At 37.9% G+C, this 17882-nt stretch overlaps 1 protein-coding gene across 7 annotated transcripts in view; it reads right to left on the reverse strand.

The window, feature by feature from the left end:
- Positions 1 to 17882, reverse strand: part of bcas3.L (breast carcinoma amplified sequence 3 L homeolog) — a 603015-nt gene that overhangs the window by 181830 nt on the left and 403303 nt on the right. The window contains exon 25 of one of the 7 annotated variants that reach the window (XM_041582227.1): positions 7766 to 8078. The exons of the other annotated variants lie outside the window; for them this stretch is intronic. Coding sequence (XP_041438161.1) covers positions 8032 to 8078 — 47 coding nt within the window. The 3' untranslated portion in view covers positions 7766 to 8031. Of the gene's footprint in view, positions 1 to 7765; positions 8079 to 17882 lie in introns of those variants that run through there. 7 annotated transcript variants of the gene reach the window in all.

Consider the following 17882-nt stretch of genomic DNA (forward strand, 5'->3'; position numbering starts at 1 on the left):
ATATCTCATGTGAAAGGCCACAGTGACACTGAAAACTGCCGGGCTATCTTGAATAAGACTCGTTTCCAGAAGGAACTTATTTTTTATCATCTGCTTTGTTTACACTGTTTTTAGTCTCCCAGGGAAAAAATACTGTCACTGAGCGAAAGGACCTTTTTGAGCTATTCCTGTGGAAATCATATTACTGTGGGAATAAGCCTTCTTGCGGTATTTGTATTAGGAGGGAAGTGTGTGAAAACTCATTTTTTTGCTGTATTCCCAGTGAACCATAGTAAAACTATACAGCTGCAGCAGTTTCCCAAAAAAGTGTTTGTGCTAAAAAAAAATGGTGACTGGGACTTCTCTGCGCAGCTGACAAATAAATAATAAAGACATAAATTTACACCATAGCAAAGGATGGGTGTTAACTGCTATATATGGAATGAGGTTTTTGCTCAATTTAATATTATTCTGTACCAAAAAAACACTTTCCCATTATAAAAAAAAGACTTTTCAAATTGATATTTTAATAAAGATGGTCATTGTCCATGTTAGGGCAGTCAGAGTTCGAAAAAATTTTAAGTAGATTTCATAACAAACTTTTAGACACCTGTAGTTCAAGTATTCTATTATGGAGAAGTCTTGCAAGAAAGTACTTGGGGCATGTGAAAATGTAATACTTACCGGTACATTTATTGCTTCTAAGGAACCCAATTGGCAGGCACTTAATTTACCCTGCGTTTAAGTACATATTCTGCACACATTTTATTGTAGTAAGCACACCATACTAACGGTTATATTTTGAGTAAGTAATTACAAGATTAATATATATTCTAAGGCCATTTCAGGCTGCTATGTAATGCATATGTTTTCCTACTAACATTAAAGGGGTTGTTTACTTTTAAATTAACTTTTTTTTAGCATGTAGACATTGATATTTTGAGACAACTTGCATTCTTAGGACAAATTGGTTTAAATTTTTTTTTAATTTGTGTTTTTTTGAGTTATTTAGTTTTTTTATTCACCAACTCTCCAGTTTGCAATTTCAGCAATCTGTTTGCTAGGGTCCAAATCACCATAGCAACCATGCATTGATTTGAATAAGTGACTGAAATATAAATAAAAGAGGCCTGAATAGAAAGATGAGTAATAAAAAGTAGCAACAACAAGGGGCAGATTTACATAGGGTCGAATTTTGAGGGTTAATTAACCCTCGATATTCGACTGCTGAATATAAATCCTTCGACTTCAAATATCGAAGTCGAAGGATTGACCACAATTCCTACGATCGAATGATCGAAGGAAAAATCGTGCAATCGAACGATTAAATCCTTCGAATCGAACGATTCTAAGGATTTTAATCCATTGATCGAAGGATTTTCCTTCGATCAGAAAATTGTTAGGAAGCCTATGGGGACCTTCCCATACCGCCTCGGTAGGTTTTATTTGCCGAAGTAGGGGGTTCAACTATTTTTTAAAGAGACAGTACTTCGACTATCAAATGGTCGAATAGTCGAAAGTTTTTTAGTTCGAATCGTTCGATTCGAAGTCGTAGTCGAAGGTCGAAGTAGCCCATTCGATGGTCGAAGTAGCCATATTCGACCATTCGAAATTCAAAGTATTTTTTCTTCTATTCCTACACTCGAGCTAAGTAAATGGGCCCCCAAATGTGTAGCCTTACAGAGCATTTGATGTCTAGATGGAGTTGGTGACCCTCATTTGAAAGCTGGAAAGTATCAGAAGAGTAAAGCAAATAACTCAAACGCAATAAAAAAAGAATAAAATAAATGCTAACTGAAAAGTTGCTTAGAATTGGCCATTCTATAACATACTAAAAGTTAACTTAAATTTAAACAACCTCCTTAATGTGATCAAAGGGAAAGCTGAAATTTTCGCTGGCCTATGCTGGAGGAGATTGAGCATGGGCAACAAAGCAACCTTATGCCCCTTACTGCATCTTTGGGAGCACACAATGGTTCTGATCAAAGGTCTCTAGTTTGAGATTCATGTTCAGAGCATTTAGGTCAACTTCTCCTTGACAAGATACATGAATTATATATGTTACTTTTCCACCAATCAAGACATCAGAAAGCTTGCTGAGAAGAACCCCAGGTCAGTGCAGTTTTCTGAAAAAGGTGCCCCGGGTTAGGATATTGGATAAGTGATTATAATCACTGGGGTGTGCCTGACATTTGGCACCCAGTGACTGAACCTTTCCTTCTCCTGGAAATATGTCTCTATGCATTGAGTACATACTATTAATTATAACACTACTGTGAGTCAATAAACATTACACATATTCTTCAGGTCCAAAGAACAAGATTATATTTTAATGACAGTGTACATTTAGCAGTCTTTTGGTAATTAAAAGAGATAAAAATCACAATTTTGAAACAAGCCCCTCTCTGAGACCGAATATTGAATTATTGCCAACTTTTATTTTTATCTCATGCCTATTTGTTTGCCTTTTTCCCCCAAATATATCTGGGTTTTCCACTTGGAATGGTCATGTAAAATAAACATGTAATACCTCCATTCTGGAATGGTGTCTAAAGACCAAAGCAGTCATTTAACAGAAATTAATTGAAATAACGTGTTACTAAGTCAGCGGATGCGGGTGAATTATGAATAATGTACTAAAAACAGTTGGCTGCGGAATCCGCGTATCTGTTTTGTGCACCCCTATGATTCAGGTTGAACTGGCGCAGGTCACTTTGGAGGTGATTTGCTTGTCACAAGCACAGAAGTCATACAAACATGCAGCAGCTGGAAGCCAGAAAGGAGGGCACATCAGCTCAAAGCTGCAGAAGAGGCCTTTTCATGGCAGCTATTTGCAAGCCTCTAAGGAGTCGCAGAGTCAGCCCATTAAAACCCTGTTAAAACACTTCTGATGTTGTCAGCAGTGGAGAGCTGAGATAGCACAGTGATCACGGAGATGCTATCTGCCTGAAGCAGTTCAGTGGTACTGTCAATACTATGAGCAAGGAGGTGCAAGACGAGCAACAACCTAATTTCTTCATCAAATTTTCATAGGCTCCCAGAGCTGGCTAGAAAAGAACAGCATGGGCAGCTCAATAGATGGGAGCTTCATTCTGAACTGCATGACCTTTGACCAAAATGTTCTCAAAGTGCATCGGCACACGGCCAAAGGTAGAGAGTGGAACTAGAAACATTAACAGAATGTGATACCACAAGCCTGCTTATTGCTATGTTCAGGATTAGTTCTATTAGGCTATATGCTCAGCATGAAGCCATAGAAAGGGCAGCTAAAAAGGTGTTGCATAGAAACATACATTCCTTGCAATCTAGCAACAGCAACCTGAATATATAGCAATGCTCACGTTTTCCTCTATAAAATGCTGAACAGGTATGGGATATGTTATCCGGAAATCCAATATCCAGAAAGCTCTGAATTAAGGGAAGGTCATCTTGCATAGACTCCATTCTATCCAAATAGCTAAAATTTAAAAAAATGATTTCCTGTAATAATAAAACAGTAGCTTGTACTTGATCCAAACTAAGATATAATTAATCCTTATTAGAGGCAAAAAAATTTCTAGTAGACTTAAAGGAAAACTATACCCCCAAAATGAACACTTAAGCAACAGATAGTTCATATCATATTAAGTGGCATATTAAAGAATCTTACCAAACTGGAATATATATTTAAGTAAATATTGCCCTTTTACATCTTTTGCCTTGATGGTCTCTGTGCTGCCTCAGAGATCACCTGTCCAGAAATACTACAACTCTAACTGTAACAGGAAGAAGTGAGGAAGCAAAAGATACAACTCTGTCTGTTAATTGGCTCATGTGACCTAACATACAGTACAGTAAATCCTACGATCCCAGGGGGCGGCCCTTGTTTTTTAAAATGGCAATTTTCTATTTATGATTACCCAATGGCACATACTACTAGAAAAGTATATTATTATGAAAATGGTTTATTTACATGAAGTAGGATTTTACATATGAGCTGTTTTATGCAATATCTTTTTATAGAGACCTACATTGTTTGGGGGGTATAGTTTTCCTTTAAGGTGTGATGATCCAAATTACAGAAAGATCTTGCTCTTGTCATGTCTGTTATTTGGAGACATCTATATATCTTGACATAAATATTGAGAACCTAATTAAGAATTCGTTCCCACACAAAATGTAAAAATCCCTGGCCTTTACTATTCATAAGGTATATAGTATATCTGGATAATGTCTCACACATTGGCGTAATGCACTACTCTTTGTAAGAAGGTGGGGTCTAAGCTTGAATTTCAGCGATGGTGAGCACTCCAACTGTTACTGAACAAAAACTCCCCGAAACTCCCATCAATATTGATATGTCAGGCGAGTGCTGAGAGATGTAGTACAATCACACCAGGAGGGTCACATGTTATTCATTTTGTGAATACTAAAAACATGTAACAAATCGGCAAAGTGGGGCCTTTGGGGCTATGGGATTGAGGGGGAAAAAACCCTTTCTGACAAACAGCAAAACTGTCAGTAGATGATGTAATGCAATCATGCTAATCACTGCCCAGTAATTGTTAGAGAAATAAATCCACAAATATTAATTTCATTTTGATCCTTATTTCTAATTTCAGCCCTTTCAGTCCTAATCAGATCAAGTCTCTTCAACCTATCTCTGTCTAACTTGACTTTATGACCAAAAGTGCTTCAAGAATGCATTGTTCATGGGATCAGATGGTCTGAGTTATGTAGACAGTATATGCCCAAACCTTATTAAACGGAGCATAAATAGCACTGCTAATACAGAGGTATGCTCTGTCGTCTGGGAGGAATAAATACAGCACTACAATAGCATAACACCTTGTTGGTGCCTGGCATTCAATAGCAAGACACCAAGCTCATTGTTTCATACAGACAAAGTAGATTCTTTATAAAGGCACAACAACAAAAATATAATGTAATTGTTAGGGATGCACCAGATCCAGGATTTGGTACAGGTTTCTGCCTTTTTCAGCAGGATTCCGATTCGGCTTAATCCAAGTGCCTGGCCCAACAAAATCCGAATACAAAAAATCAAGTGACTTTTCATCAAACATTTTTTTAATTAATTTTAACCACGAGCTGCTCATGCCGTTCTCTTTTCCCTAATTAACATATGCAAATTAGGGTTCAGATTTAGTTTGGCATTCGACCGAATTCTAAAACAGTGGATTTGGTGCATCCTTAGTAATTGTTCTACTGCAACTGATTCAAGACACACTGTATGCACCATATATAATTTTGGTAGATTCTAAAGAGGCTTTAGAGCCACTAATCTCCCATTGGCTGCTTAGAGGGAGAAGCTAGAATTTCACATGCTTGTGGACAACAGCCATTTAGAAGGCTATGGGTGGCTGTGAATGTTTTAAAAAGACACAAGCATGGGATTTAAAAGATAAACAATAATGTTGAGACACTATTGAATTTCTACTACACCAAAATAATTGCGTTTATAAGCAAGTTAACTGTATATACAATATATCTGATTTGGTTCTTAAAAGCAATGGCATGTGGGTGAAGTGAAAAAATAAACTCCCTTTCTATTATATGTAATTGCCTATGGGTTTATGGTACACATTACCCAACTATTACCCAAAAATTATGACATTTATGTTTTTACCACCATAAAAGACACCATGTTTGCCCAGGAGCAATAACCCGTAGCATCCAATAAGGTGTTTGCTTTTAAACAGGTGACCTGTAAATGCTGCCTACTGATTGGTTGCTATAGGTTACTGCACCTGGAAGCAATACAGGTCATTTCTGGCTTTTCCTGCCACAGATTTTCCCTAAGAAAATATGCCAAGTATGCCTTTGTTTTAAAAGTAGCCTATATCATAGATTGATATCATAAATAAGAAATAGAGGGAGTTTGATAGCAAATAGAGGAGGTGGGAGTTAACAGAGAAAAAGGCAAATAAATACATTTATAGGGCTACTGAGCAGTGAAAAAAATGATAGGAAAGGGAATATCTTTAATACATGAAATTTAATCGCCTGTTTTATTTTCTTCTTCCTATGACATGAGCCGAATTGTCTGCTTAAGTGTCATTAAAATGTCATCTTATAATTTACTTTAATTTTATTTACTTGACAGCCTTTGTGAAGAACTGAATGCTATTTCTCACATGGTGCTGTGTAATCCCACATAACACTGTAGAGTAGTCAAGGGAGATGTAGAAGCCACTGCCTGTGTCTCTGTCAGCACTTGAAGATAAGGTAGGACAAAGTAGGACAGCCAGGCAGAAGAAGAATGCAATGGATTCAGTTTGGCGCTTGAGCTACTAGCATACCACATTTTATGAATGGGCCATATTGTGAAGAAAAGGGAGGAGTAGAGATGCTATCCAGTTCCATGCAATGTAAAATGAAGTTAACCCTTTGGTTCTAGAATGGTTTTCAATGGTCGCTACACTTTCTTGCTCTTTCCTAGCTAAAGTAAAGATACCTGTTCCTCTGATTCAAAACAGTCAACTTAACCGTTTACTGACTAAACAGCATTCGTTTTCATCATTTAATTAATTTAAGACCTTTTTATCCAGGCCACGAATAAGCAAATGTACTTTCTTCATACGGTTAGATTTTTATCTCAGTATAAAAGTTTCCAAAAAGAAGTCAATTGAATTTATATTTTTCTTTTAAAGTTGACAAATCTTGTTTATTGATGCTTTAATGCTCCCAGCTATACAGACATCAGCATTCTGTCTTTTGGGGCATCTTGAGGGACTCACCCTTTCATCCAGTGACAGGTTGCGTCTACAGAAACTTCTACACTATGCAAAGAAAGCTATTTTGCTTTCATGGAAAGCCCTGGAACCTCCTACCTTAGCATTCTGGATAAAAATTGTCAATGACATTCTTCCGAGCCACAAATTGACATATTTAACGCGTGAATGTCCAGACAAATTCAAAAAAATCTGGGATAGGTGGCTTACAGAAACACAAACCGGTACTGCTGGCACATGACCTAGAAGTAACGAAAACTCCTAACCAGGTTCTCTATTGTAAGATACACCTTATACCCCACCCTTCTATCGATCTCTCTCTCTATCTTTCCTCACTTTCTTCTCTCTTACTTAATTTTATGTTTACAAAATCAATAAAGATCATCTTTAAAAAAACAAAAAAAGTTGACAAATCTACAAAGGAAAGTGATGATCCCTGATTTCCGAGGTCTCCACTTTCTTCCTGTCCTCTTAGCCACTAGTAACTTTCCCTCATGCCTAGGTCTTGGCCAGTGTTCCACCAATTAGATCACTCACAATCCTTTATTAAACCCATGGCAGGTTTGAAAGTGCAAAACACACATGAAAAGAACCACGTTTTCCTCACTTTGCACCATGTCCTGTGGTGAGCACCTTGCACTTCCTCTATAACTATTCAAGAGGGGTAGGTAGTGGGAAGGATCACAGGCATCCCCTCTGCCACCCACAACTAATCCATTAATGTACACACCATTAAGATGCACAAATAGAGGATGGACCCAGACTTGTACTTGTACCTAAGTACAGAGCCATCTTGCATTTACCAGTGCTGTACTCTGCACCCTGTGATGGATTTTTAATTCTCAGCAAAGTGCTTGTTAAAGGCAATATTGTGCCCCTTAGTGCTCTTGCACTTGCATCTGGAACATTAATTCATTTGTCTGCAGTATTCAATTCTTTCATAACCCTGTATCCCCTCACTTTCTAAAAAGCCATCCAACCCCTTCTTAAAGCTATCTAATGTATCAGCCTGTATGATTGATTCAGAAGAAGAAAATAATCCAAGTTAAAGCTGCAAAAATGGACCTGAAGAGTTTATTCAGTTAAGATGGCTTATAAGTATTTAGTGTGCCATAGCAACTAATATATATCAACATACATTAAACAGCCCTTGATCTGCTCTGACAATGGTTGAAATCCGTGTTCCAGTTATACCTGAATCCAAACCACATGTCCTGAATATCTTTTCAGTGTTCCGGTTTTATGCAGTTCTCTATGTTGACGGTACATCATGTTCTGAAGATCTGGCACTTTAGTGAAAGGATAGGCACGGGTTGGCTGACTACGCGTTACGCCTCCAACTTGAATTAGCTAGCAAGATTGGTACAGCTGAGGGAAAAATTGGCAGAAGAATAATATATTGCATTAAATATTTAACGCTTCTCACTAATGAACTGTGTCTTCAAGTGTATAAAACCAAATCAGCAAATTAAATTTGCATCAATTTTACAGTATTGTTCAAACATAATTGTCTTCTTTTCTAATGCAGTTAAATATCAAAGTTGTTTAAATGTTGAAGTCAATAGTAGCTAAAACATATTGCATATAAGGCTTTCCCCATAAAAAACCCTATTTTCAGAATATACAGTAAATGCATAAACATATAAAAACATATTTATATGAGAACACTTTTTTCTCCATCCACCGCTTAAAATCCATTCATATCTCTTTCTCTAAACTTCCAACCTGTACAGCCCAGAAATGTATTGACGCTGAGTGTCTGCCTGCTGGGATGTAGTTTATTCACAGGAAATATGAAGGGAAAGTTCACGCTCTGCTGTTTAATCGGAACTGACATTACATCTCCAGAGAGAGAGGAACTTTGGATTTTGGGCAGGTCAGCATAGGGCATGCAGACAGTCAATAAAATATTAAATAAAGTGCTTTGATATCATATCTTCAATCTCTATAAGTACAGCACATAGGAAAAGTGCATTGCTAATATATGCAGAAGTAAAATATCATTATTTGATAAGCAGAGCGCTATGAGTGCTATGGAATGTTAACCCATGCAAGGCTCATATGGCCAGAGACAAGTTCTGCTGTTCTGTCAGCCATCTCCATTTCATCAAGGCTATGTATCTACTGGCCTTTCAAAATAGGGTGCATTGCTATATGTGACTGCTTTGAATGTCTGGTAAATGCAGAGCTTATTTCTGCAATAGGAATACATTTTGGCAGGATCGTAACCACAGCACCAATGCTGAATGTGTATGGGGCACACCAGTGGCATACCTAGATGTTGCCCACAGCAAATTAATTTCAGGGTCCCCAGCATATTTTGTCCTGTTTTACCAATATTTTGAAATTGCTCATTAGGGGGCCTCATGGGGACCCCTATACCTCCTGGACCCCTCTGCAGCCGAGGGGGCTACTTCAAGTGTAGTTAAGCCCCTGTGGGACACTCAGTTGTCTGTAGAAGCACTATACAGCATTGGGGCTCTGGTTGGTCACTTCTAGTTATATACACAAACCCCTTACCAAACAAAGCTTAAGGTACAGGAGTATAAGAGAACTGACAAGGGAATTTTCCTGGAAATTAAAGTGTTACTCACATTGGGTATCTAGGCTGCAGTAATGGATAACACCATACTACTGTTCTACAAATAGTTGTGCAGGGCTGGTGTATAAAAGGGTTTGGGACTTAAAGAGTTAAATAGCTAAACTGTGACTTACTTGATTTCTGCAATCCATGATAGATAGAAATGATCTCATTTGGCAAGTTTTGGAATTAGGGTAAATGTAAAGCTCAGAACTCATTCAAGCCTATTGTGATATAACAGGTAATTTCTGACCTATCCCTCCCACATTATAAAGCAGAGACAGCAGCAGCTGTATTATCAGTTGACATAGGTGAAATTATGGGGTAGATTTATTAAAGGGTGAAGTTAGAGATCTCCACAGTCCACAGAGTGAAATACCGCCTCTCTCCATTCATTTCTATGGGATTTTTAAAGGCGTATTTATCAAAGGGTGATAGTGAAAGTTCACCATTTGATAAATACGCCTTTAAAAATCCCATAGAAATGAATGGAGAGAGGCGGTATTTCACTCTGCCGATTAGGAAGATATCTAACTTCACTCTTTGATAAATCTACCCTCCCAGTATCTCAGAATGTATACAAACCAGGGCAGTTGTGCAGTGCTATTCATAAACAAATATGAGCCTATTGCCACTGCTTAGAGTATGTTGCACTCTTATTGGCATCAATTCTGAAGTCTCAAACTCTCATACATTTGACCACACATATTCTGGGCAAGTTTGTGAGCTTTAATAGCAAAAGTGGTCTGAATAAGTTTGCCCACTGAGACAAAGTAAAAGAGCCCCTAACTCCCTCAAACCTTACATGGGATGCCCTGCTATAAAGATACTTGTAGTTAATTGCAAATCTAAAATGTATAGCTCAATCTTCAGAGGAAACCTGATGTTCAGGTTTTAAAGGTGCTTGCTCCTAGTATGCAGAGTTGGACTGGGCTAGAAGGACACCAGGAGAAAACCCAGTGGGCCCCAAAGACCCAGAGCCATTCCCCATCTGAAGCCCTGTGTGCTGACCCCCCCACCTGGCCCCGATTGCAGCTGTTAGGAGAGAAAATAAGGTACATGCGAGGGTTGCAGCTGGGGCATGGGCCCAGGTCAGGGTGTGCAGGCCTCTGAGGATGTAGCCCCAGTGGGCCCCAGACCCCTCCAGTCCAACACTACTAGTATGAGCACATACTAGTAGTGTTGATATAGATATTCCACTTTTATGGCTGCCAAGTTACTGTTCCTTGGATCCTGCTGCCTAAAGAGAGAAATTCTAGTAAAAGTTCATCCAAGAGTAAGAACTATGAGAATAGCCACACATTACTCAAATGTTCAAGTGGGAAAAATTTTGGTTGTAACTTAGTTGTAGCTGTGGATATCGAAACGGTGGGGAGGGGAGCAAAAGGATTACAGGAAGCAGACTCAGTGGCTAGGAAAGTCATTGAGAATGTTTTAATAATTGTGAGATAATTACAGTGAAGTTTAGCTATACAACTTCCTAAAAAGGATGGATTTTGATTCTTCTGTAAGGCTGCTTGGGAACCCTTATACTGTAAAAAGATAACTTGTAATGCCTGTGTATATTTACTTAGAAATAAGGCTGGCTATTTATCTGAGCTATTTTACATTATATTCTACTATCTTTAGTAACTTGCCAACATCTATGTGGGAAAGAGGGTTTATCATACGTCACCAGCTTTCTTTAACTTACCTCTCGCAATGGACAAAGAAAAGCCTTCCTTAGCCATTTTTATTATAACATTTCTCCTCCACACAACAATAAGAAATGGAACCCTTGTCCGACAATAAAAAGGTTATACTTAGTGCCTGACTTTTCAAAAACTTGTTGCATGCTTATGGACCCATGGGAAGTATCTGGCTACTTACTATATTATATATTAGACTGTTTATGGTCTTGATTGTGGTTTCCATTTACTTTAAATAGAGCATTAAGTTCATATTCAATAGGGCAGGATTCTCTACTTTCACTAAACAAACATTTCAACAGCAAATATATCAATAGACATCAGTTAAGGTGTAGCACATGTTATTACACCAACAGGCTTGCATAAGTGGAAATGCTTGTACAGCACTTAGGCTATGATTTGTACAGCTTTTACTCTAATGAAACACCAAGGGGCCGAATCACTAACTTCGAGTGAAGGATTCGAAGTAAAAAAACTTTGAATTTCGAAGTTTTTTTTGGGCTACTTCGACCTTCGACTACGACTTCGAATCGAAGGATTCGAACTAAAAATCGTTTGACTATTCGACCATTCGATAGTCGAAGTACTGTCTCTTTAAAAAAAACTTAGACCCCCTAGTTCGCCATCTAAAAGCTACCGAAGTCAATGTTAGCCTATGGGGAAGGTCCCCATAGGCTTGGCTAACTTTTTTTGATCAAAGGATATTCCTTCGATCGTTGGATTTAAATCCTTCGAATCGTTCGATTTGAAGGATTTAATCGTTCGATCGAAGGAATAATCCTTCGATCGTACGATCGCACTATTTGCGCTAAATCCTTCGACTTCGATATTTGAAGCCGAAAGGATTTCAATTCCCAGTCGAATAGCGAGGGTTAATTAACCCTCGATATTCGACCCTTAGTGAATCAGCCCCCAAGTGACTTTGGAAATCCAGCGAGACAGGAGCATTGGTTGAAGTGTCACCAATGGCAGAGAAAGCCAGCAGAAAACCATCCACTACTATCCTATCCAAAACAATACTATCCTATTGAAACCATAGTTATACTGAATTGGGTGAATCTTTCAGGGCAACAAATATTATTGTAGATAAATGTTTGTACACCTTACATGATAATATGATATTGCTCACAAGTCTACTTTTCTGTATTATCTTATATTGTTTGTTTAATGGTTTACAGCAGGGGTCCTCAAACTTTTTTACCAGATTTGGGGAGCAGCACAAGCATGAAAAAAGTTACTGGGGGCAAAATAAAGGATAGGATTGGTTATTTTGGTAGCCCAATGTTGATTGGCAGCCTACATAAATCTGAAGGAATTGAGGCCACTGGAAGCAACATCCAAGGGTTGGTGAGCAGCATGTTGCTTATGAGCCACTGGTTGGAGACTAGCAGTTTACAGCATGTGCGGATCAATGATCCAATGCAATTGATTCCTTACTGAAATGCATGACTACTAATTAGACCTATCTTCAGTGATGACCCCAATGAAAACTGAGCCCCACACTGCCCCTCACATGTATTGAGACATTGGCTGATTCAAATATTCTTCTTCACAGTGCTGAATCACTTGTGTTTGGTAACCCAGATGTGTGGCTTTATTGCACTAAAATACAGCCTGTTGGACACCAACTTCTGCCCATCTCTGGCCATCTTAAGGCTGTTTAGGGCACCCAATGATGTGCACAGACGTTAATGCACAGCACAACGTGTAGCCCTGCTAAAACCAAAGTTTACACAAAGGGCTTCTGTTTACATTACTGCACAGTTGGGAACTCTACGCCATAACCAGAATTAGACTCAAGACTAAAGAACAAAACTTCTCCAGTAGTGAAGGGGTTAAGTAGGCAATGCTATATAAACTATAGTGTATGTGTTGGAGGAACAAAGGTTTAGGATACAAATCTGTCAAGTTTAGAATATTTCTTCAGTACCCTACAAACGGGTTGTAACAATGGTGTCTCAGTGTGAGTGGAAAATGCGTTGCGTATTCCATTTCCCTGCTTTACAGAAATTATTATTTGTGTCTTTTCACTTCCATGCAAAATATTCCGATCTTTCAATGAAAACAATTTCCCACATTCTGTTCACACCCACACAGCTACATTTCGATGTGAATGAAAAGCTTGCGATGAGAAGCTGCAGACTTTATTAACCTCTTGCTGAGCTCCCGTTTTGTCTGAACACTTTCCCACCATGAGTAGCCATAAGAAAAAAAAAAGTTATTCATAGATGTTGATTTCGAAAATGTAGTTAAAAATACATCACACGACTTTATGGCAAGGCTTAAGAAAGAAGGAAAAGGAAGACAGAGGGCCCTGTATTTTGAGAAAAAGAAAATGGCTGACCTTTGGACTTGGGGAGTTTTGGACATCAATGCTAGTGCATAAATAAATGTATGTATGTCTTTCTATTTCATTGAAGTACAACGAGTTCTTTAGAAGGGATTCAAACTGAAAATAAGTTAGACGGACAAGACACATTTCTTACAATCCTCAGACAATTCATCGTCACTGATATTTAGGTAATTATAAACAACATGTAACTGTATAAATCAATAAATATAAATAGTAGACAATCTTCTGCTGTCCTTCAAAAACACTAGTGGCTCCTGATATTGGCTCCCATAGTGTGTGTCAATGTGATAGGGACTTAGAATGATTGATATACTAAAATAGGGAAATGGAAAAAGCAAGGCACTCTCCGCTCATCATATTTTGTACTACTAAATGTACAGTGCCTATTAATAGCATTCATCCACTTCACACTAGATTTGATTTCATTTTTTATTTCTAATCAACAGAAATAGACACTTTCACGTAAAAGTTAATACTGATCACCTCAAGTTGACATTTATTACAATGGAATAGTGATGGGCGAATTTCTCCAGAAACAGCGAAAAATTTGTGAAACTCAAAAATTGATGCCCGCTTAAATTTTGATGCCGGCGTTAAAGTCAATGGGCGTCCGAATAGTGTTGACGCACAGCGCACCCAACATTTTTTGACACCAGCGAATTTTCGCTGGAGTTTTGCGAATTTATTCGCTGGCGGCTAAACACGGAAATTTGCAGCGAATTCGCGCCAGGCAAATTTATTCGCCCAGCACTACAATGGAATAAAACATACAGTATAATAACTGATAGTATGAGTATACACCTTTGAAAGTAATAGATACCAGGGAACCCTGAGACTAACTCCAGCCTGTATGTGAGGGGAATTCTAGGTTTGCTTTAGCGGGTGTCAATAGGCACAACTGACTTATGCCCGGTAGTGGTGAGCGAATCTGTTGTTTCATCCAAAAATTCATGAAACTGCAAAAATTCACGAAATGTAAACAAAATACATTGTGGTCTGTGGGGTCCATTGGTGAAGTTATTTGCCTATGGTGAAATGCTGAATCTTGCCACAAATCAATACCTGGCCAAAAAAACTTTGCTCATCACTTATGCCTAGTCAATCAGATGCTAAAATAACACCATGCACCAGAAGTGGTACCATTCCAGTACAAATACAGGGGATATAGGTAGTGCCACAACTTTGGGTCAGTATTGATGACCCACTGAAATTCTGAAGTAAATGCTACTTTGTGGGTATAAAAACATTTGCAGTCGTTCCTTAAATGAGGCCCTGGATAAATACAGTGGTACAGGTATGGGACCTGTTATCCAGAATGCTCGGGACCTGGGGTTTTCCGGATAACGGGTCTTTCTGTAATTTGGGTCTTCATGCCTTAAGTCTACTAGAAATTCATTTAAACATTAAATAAAGCCAATAGGCTGGTTTTGCTTCCAATAAGGATTAATTATATCTTAGTTGGGATCAAGTACAAGCTACTGTTTTATTATTACAGAGAAAAAGGAAATCATTTTTAAAAATTTGGATTATTTGGATAAAATGGAGTCTATGGGAGACATGCCATTCCTTAATTCGGAGCTTTCTGGATATCGGGTTTCCGGATAAGGGATCCTATACCTGTATAACATTTGACCAATGGAGCAAGGTTTTATATTAGTACATAATTAGTTACATAATTAGTGCAAGTAGTATGCAACATCTTTTACATATGTTACAGATGCATCATATATTATTAGCAGCATCTGCAGAATATTCTACATTTTAGTTGTTATAGAACATATATAGAGTAAATGCAACCCATAGACATAAACAGCTCATTTACTTATAGGCTTTGAATGAATAACGTACTGCCCACATTTCTGACAGCAATTGTAATTAACACCTGTAATTATAGGTTTCTGCAAGGTTGATATCATGAGCATAAATGGTATCATGCAAGATAGACATCAGTCTGGCTAACAGCTTTTATTAAACAAATATTGTGTGCTTTTATAATGTGGTTTCCATAAATTTGCATTATAATACACTGTTTTACACTATTGTATGACGGTTAATGGCTTTGAATCCCCTAATGAATTGCTAAAATGAATCACTGTCACTAATCTAGGTCATTCAGGAAAATGCTTTCAAGATGAAACTTGCAACTACCATGAGCCAATATGTCACCTTGCCCTACAGTCTCATAGAATGATCATTATTAGAGAACTAGAGAATTGTTATCTCTGTATGCGTGAAGTACGACAGGGAGGAGCAACAACTTGATGGGTTCAACACTGTAGCATTGTGAGGCCATTTTACCTAGCAACAGTCTCCACCACTTGAAATCATTGATTGCTTTGTGTGATATATATGTATCTCTGTTGTAGCATTAATCTATGCTCCTAGCTTACGCTAACTTCATTGAATGCACTGATGTTTCTTTGTGGAGATCCTCACAAAACAACTTGTTGAATAGACGTCCTCACAAAAATGTTGGCAGGAAGACAGTGATAGTACTCAGCTTCACATCGTAACATTTGAAATCAAAATCACCATAGAAATATACATTGTTTTGAATGGAGATCTGGCTCAGAGTGGAAAGAAACTTCAGTCACAACTCAGGAAGCAAGAAAACACATAATATCAGACACAAGACTAAGATCTATCGATGAATTCCGACAAGCAGCCCCCACTGTCTACCAACAATTCTCATACACAGAGGGGCATTATGCTCGGCAGCCATTTTGAACTTCGAACTGATTAAAATGCTGCCAGAGAATAAAAACAGACTAATGAAAAGATTGCCCTCGGGTCCTAATTTCAAATCAGATTTTACAGCATCGCACAAGAACAATAGCAGCTCAGTCTTCTATGTCGCCTTTTGGTCACTCAGCACAAAGAAAGCCCCAAGAAGTTACTCAAAGGACAATGGTCCTTCAAGCTGTCAAACCATTTCAATAACGGGTACAAACCATACAAAACACTTTTTAGAAATACATTTTACACTGCCTTTGACATTCAGGATGAAGCCCTCTTGGACTAAAACACACCCTTGATTGGAAAGACTTTAAACCATTCACGAAAAACCCGTGAAATTTTTCTATATTTTTCTTGAAGCTCTCCACTCTTTGTCCTGCACCAATGACATATTGATCCCCTGACTTATTGGCCTCTGTGAAAAGAGGACACAGAAGAGCAGTCAAACAGCCAAAGTAGTTAATTACTCTGATAATTGCATTTTATTAAAATGATTATCTTGAGAGAAAATGCATTGAACGATGGTGACACAGACCAATTTTGGATTTGGAACAAAGAACTCTGTGCCATCAATTATATGAAATTTAAGGTAATAAACATCCACTGATCTTTAGGAAGACTAATGCCACATTTTAAAGTAAACATTTTATATTCTGAATTGAGTTTATGGACAGGTGTTTTCTCATTTCATGATTATTTCCAACAGAGACTATTTATATCATATTATTTTCTACTGAAACAGTGAGCATGGGACAGCATGTCTTATTCTTTAAGCAATGCAAATTTTTGAAGCAATCACTACAAAATGATACATAAAATACACACAGCCTCTTGCCAGAGAACTTTTCCTTGGGCTGCTTCTGTAAGGTTTGGAGACAATTTACCAGGGGCACCAAAATGCCTACCCTGGTGACTTTGAGGTCCATGGAAGACAATACATAATTTCAATCAGAAAAGAAGTACTTATACATGTCAGGTAGAACCCTTTGTAGTAAAGGACATGCTGCACAGCCACTTTATAAAGCTTACGTGTTGGCTGGCAGAGAATAAAAATATCTCTGTGCTGTGTGGGGGGAACTGAGGGGAGAGGGTCCCCCTCTCTTACCTGGTTACCATTTGCACAATAGCATAAGGGAGTAGTGATGGGCGAATTTATTCGCCAGGGGTGAATTTGCAGCGAATAAATTAGAGAAACTGCAGCAAAAATTCGTTGGCATCCATTTTTTTGGACGAGATGCAGGCGGCGTTTTGAAATTTTTCGAAATGGGACAAATTCACCCATCACTATAAGGGAGGTGATGTACAAGGGGAAAAAAATACCTAGAGAAGTGGCAAGAGTGGTTCTCTTCCCATACAGGTATATTTTGGAAGTCTGAGGAAAACAGTTAATCACATAGGAACAAACAACAACAAATCTGCTCAGAACAAGCAAGTACACAACTTAGTATTGATATTAATTTTCTCAGGTCTCCATCTCTTTTGCTTTCTGCTATTAATCTATAGAAGATCTAATCCATTAAAGATGATCATGTTGCAAATCTTCTGACACTATTGCACAGAGCCAGTAAAATTCAGAATTCTGGCATTTTTTTCCTTGAGGCACACTAAAGCAGTTTTAGTGGCTCTTATGTGGCCAACACACTAGTAAGACCCATTACAATATTATTTCTTGCACATAAGCAGTCATCTACATATGCCTTACATACTAACTTAATATTTAAATAAATAAATAAATAAATATATATATATATATATATATATATATATATATATATATATATATATATATATATATATATATATATATATATATA

Source organism: Xenopus laevis, chromosome 2L, assembly GCF_017654675.1.
Source record: "Xenopus laevis strain J_2021 chromosome 2L, Xenopus_laevis_v10.1, whole genome shotgun sequence".
Lineage (NCBI taxonomy): Eukaryota > Metazoa > Chordata > Amphibia > Anura > Pipidae > Xenopus > Xenopus laevis.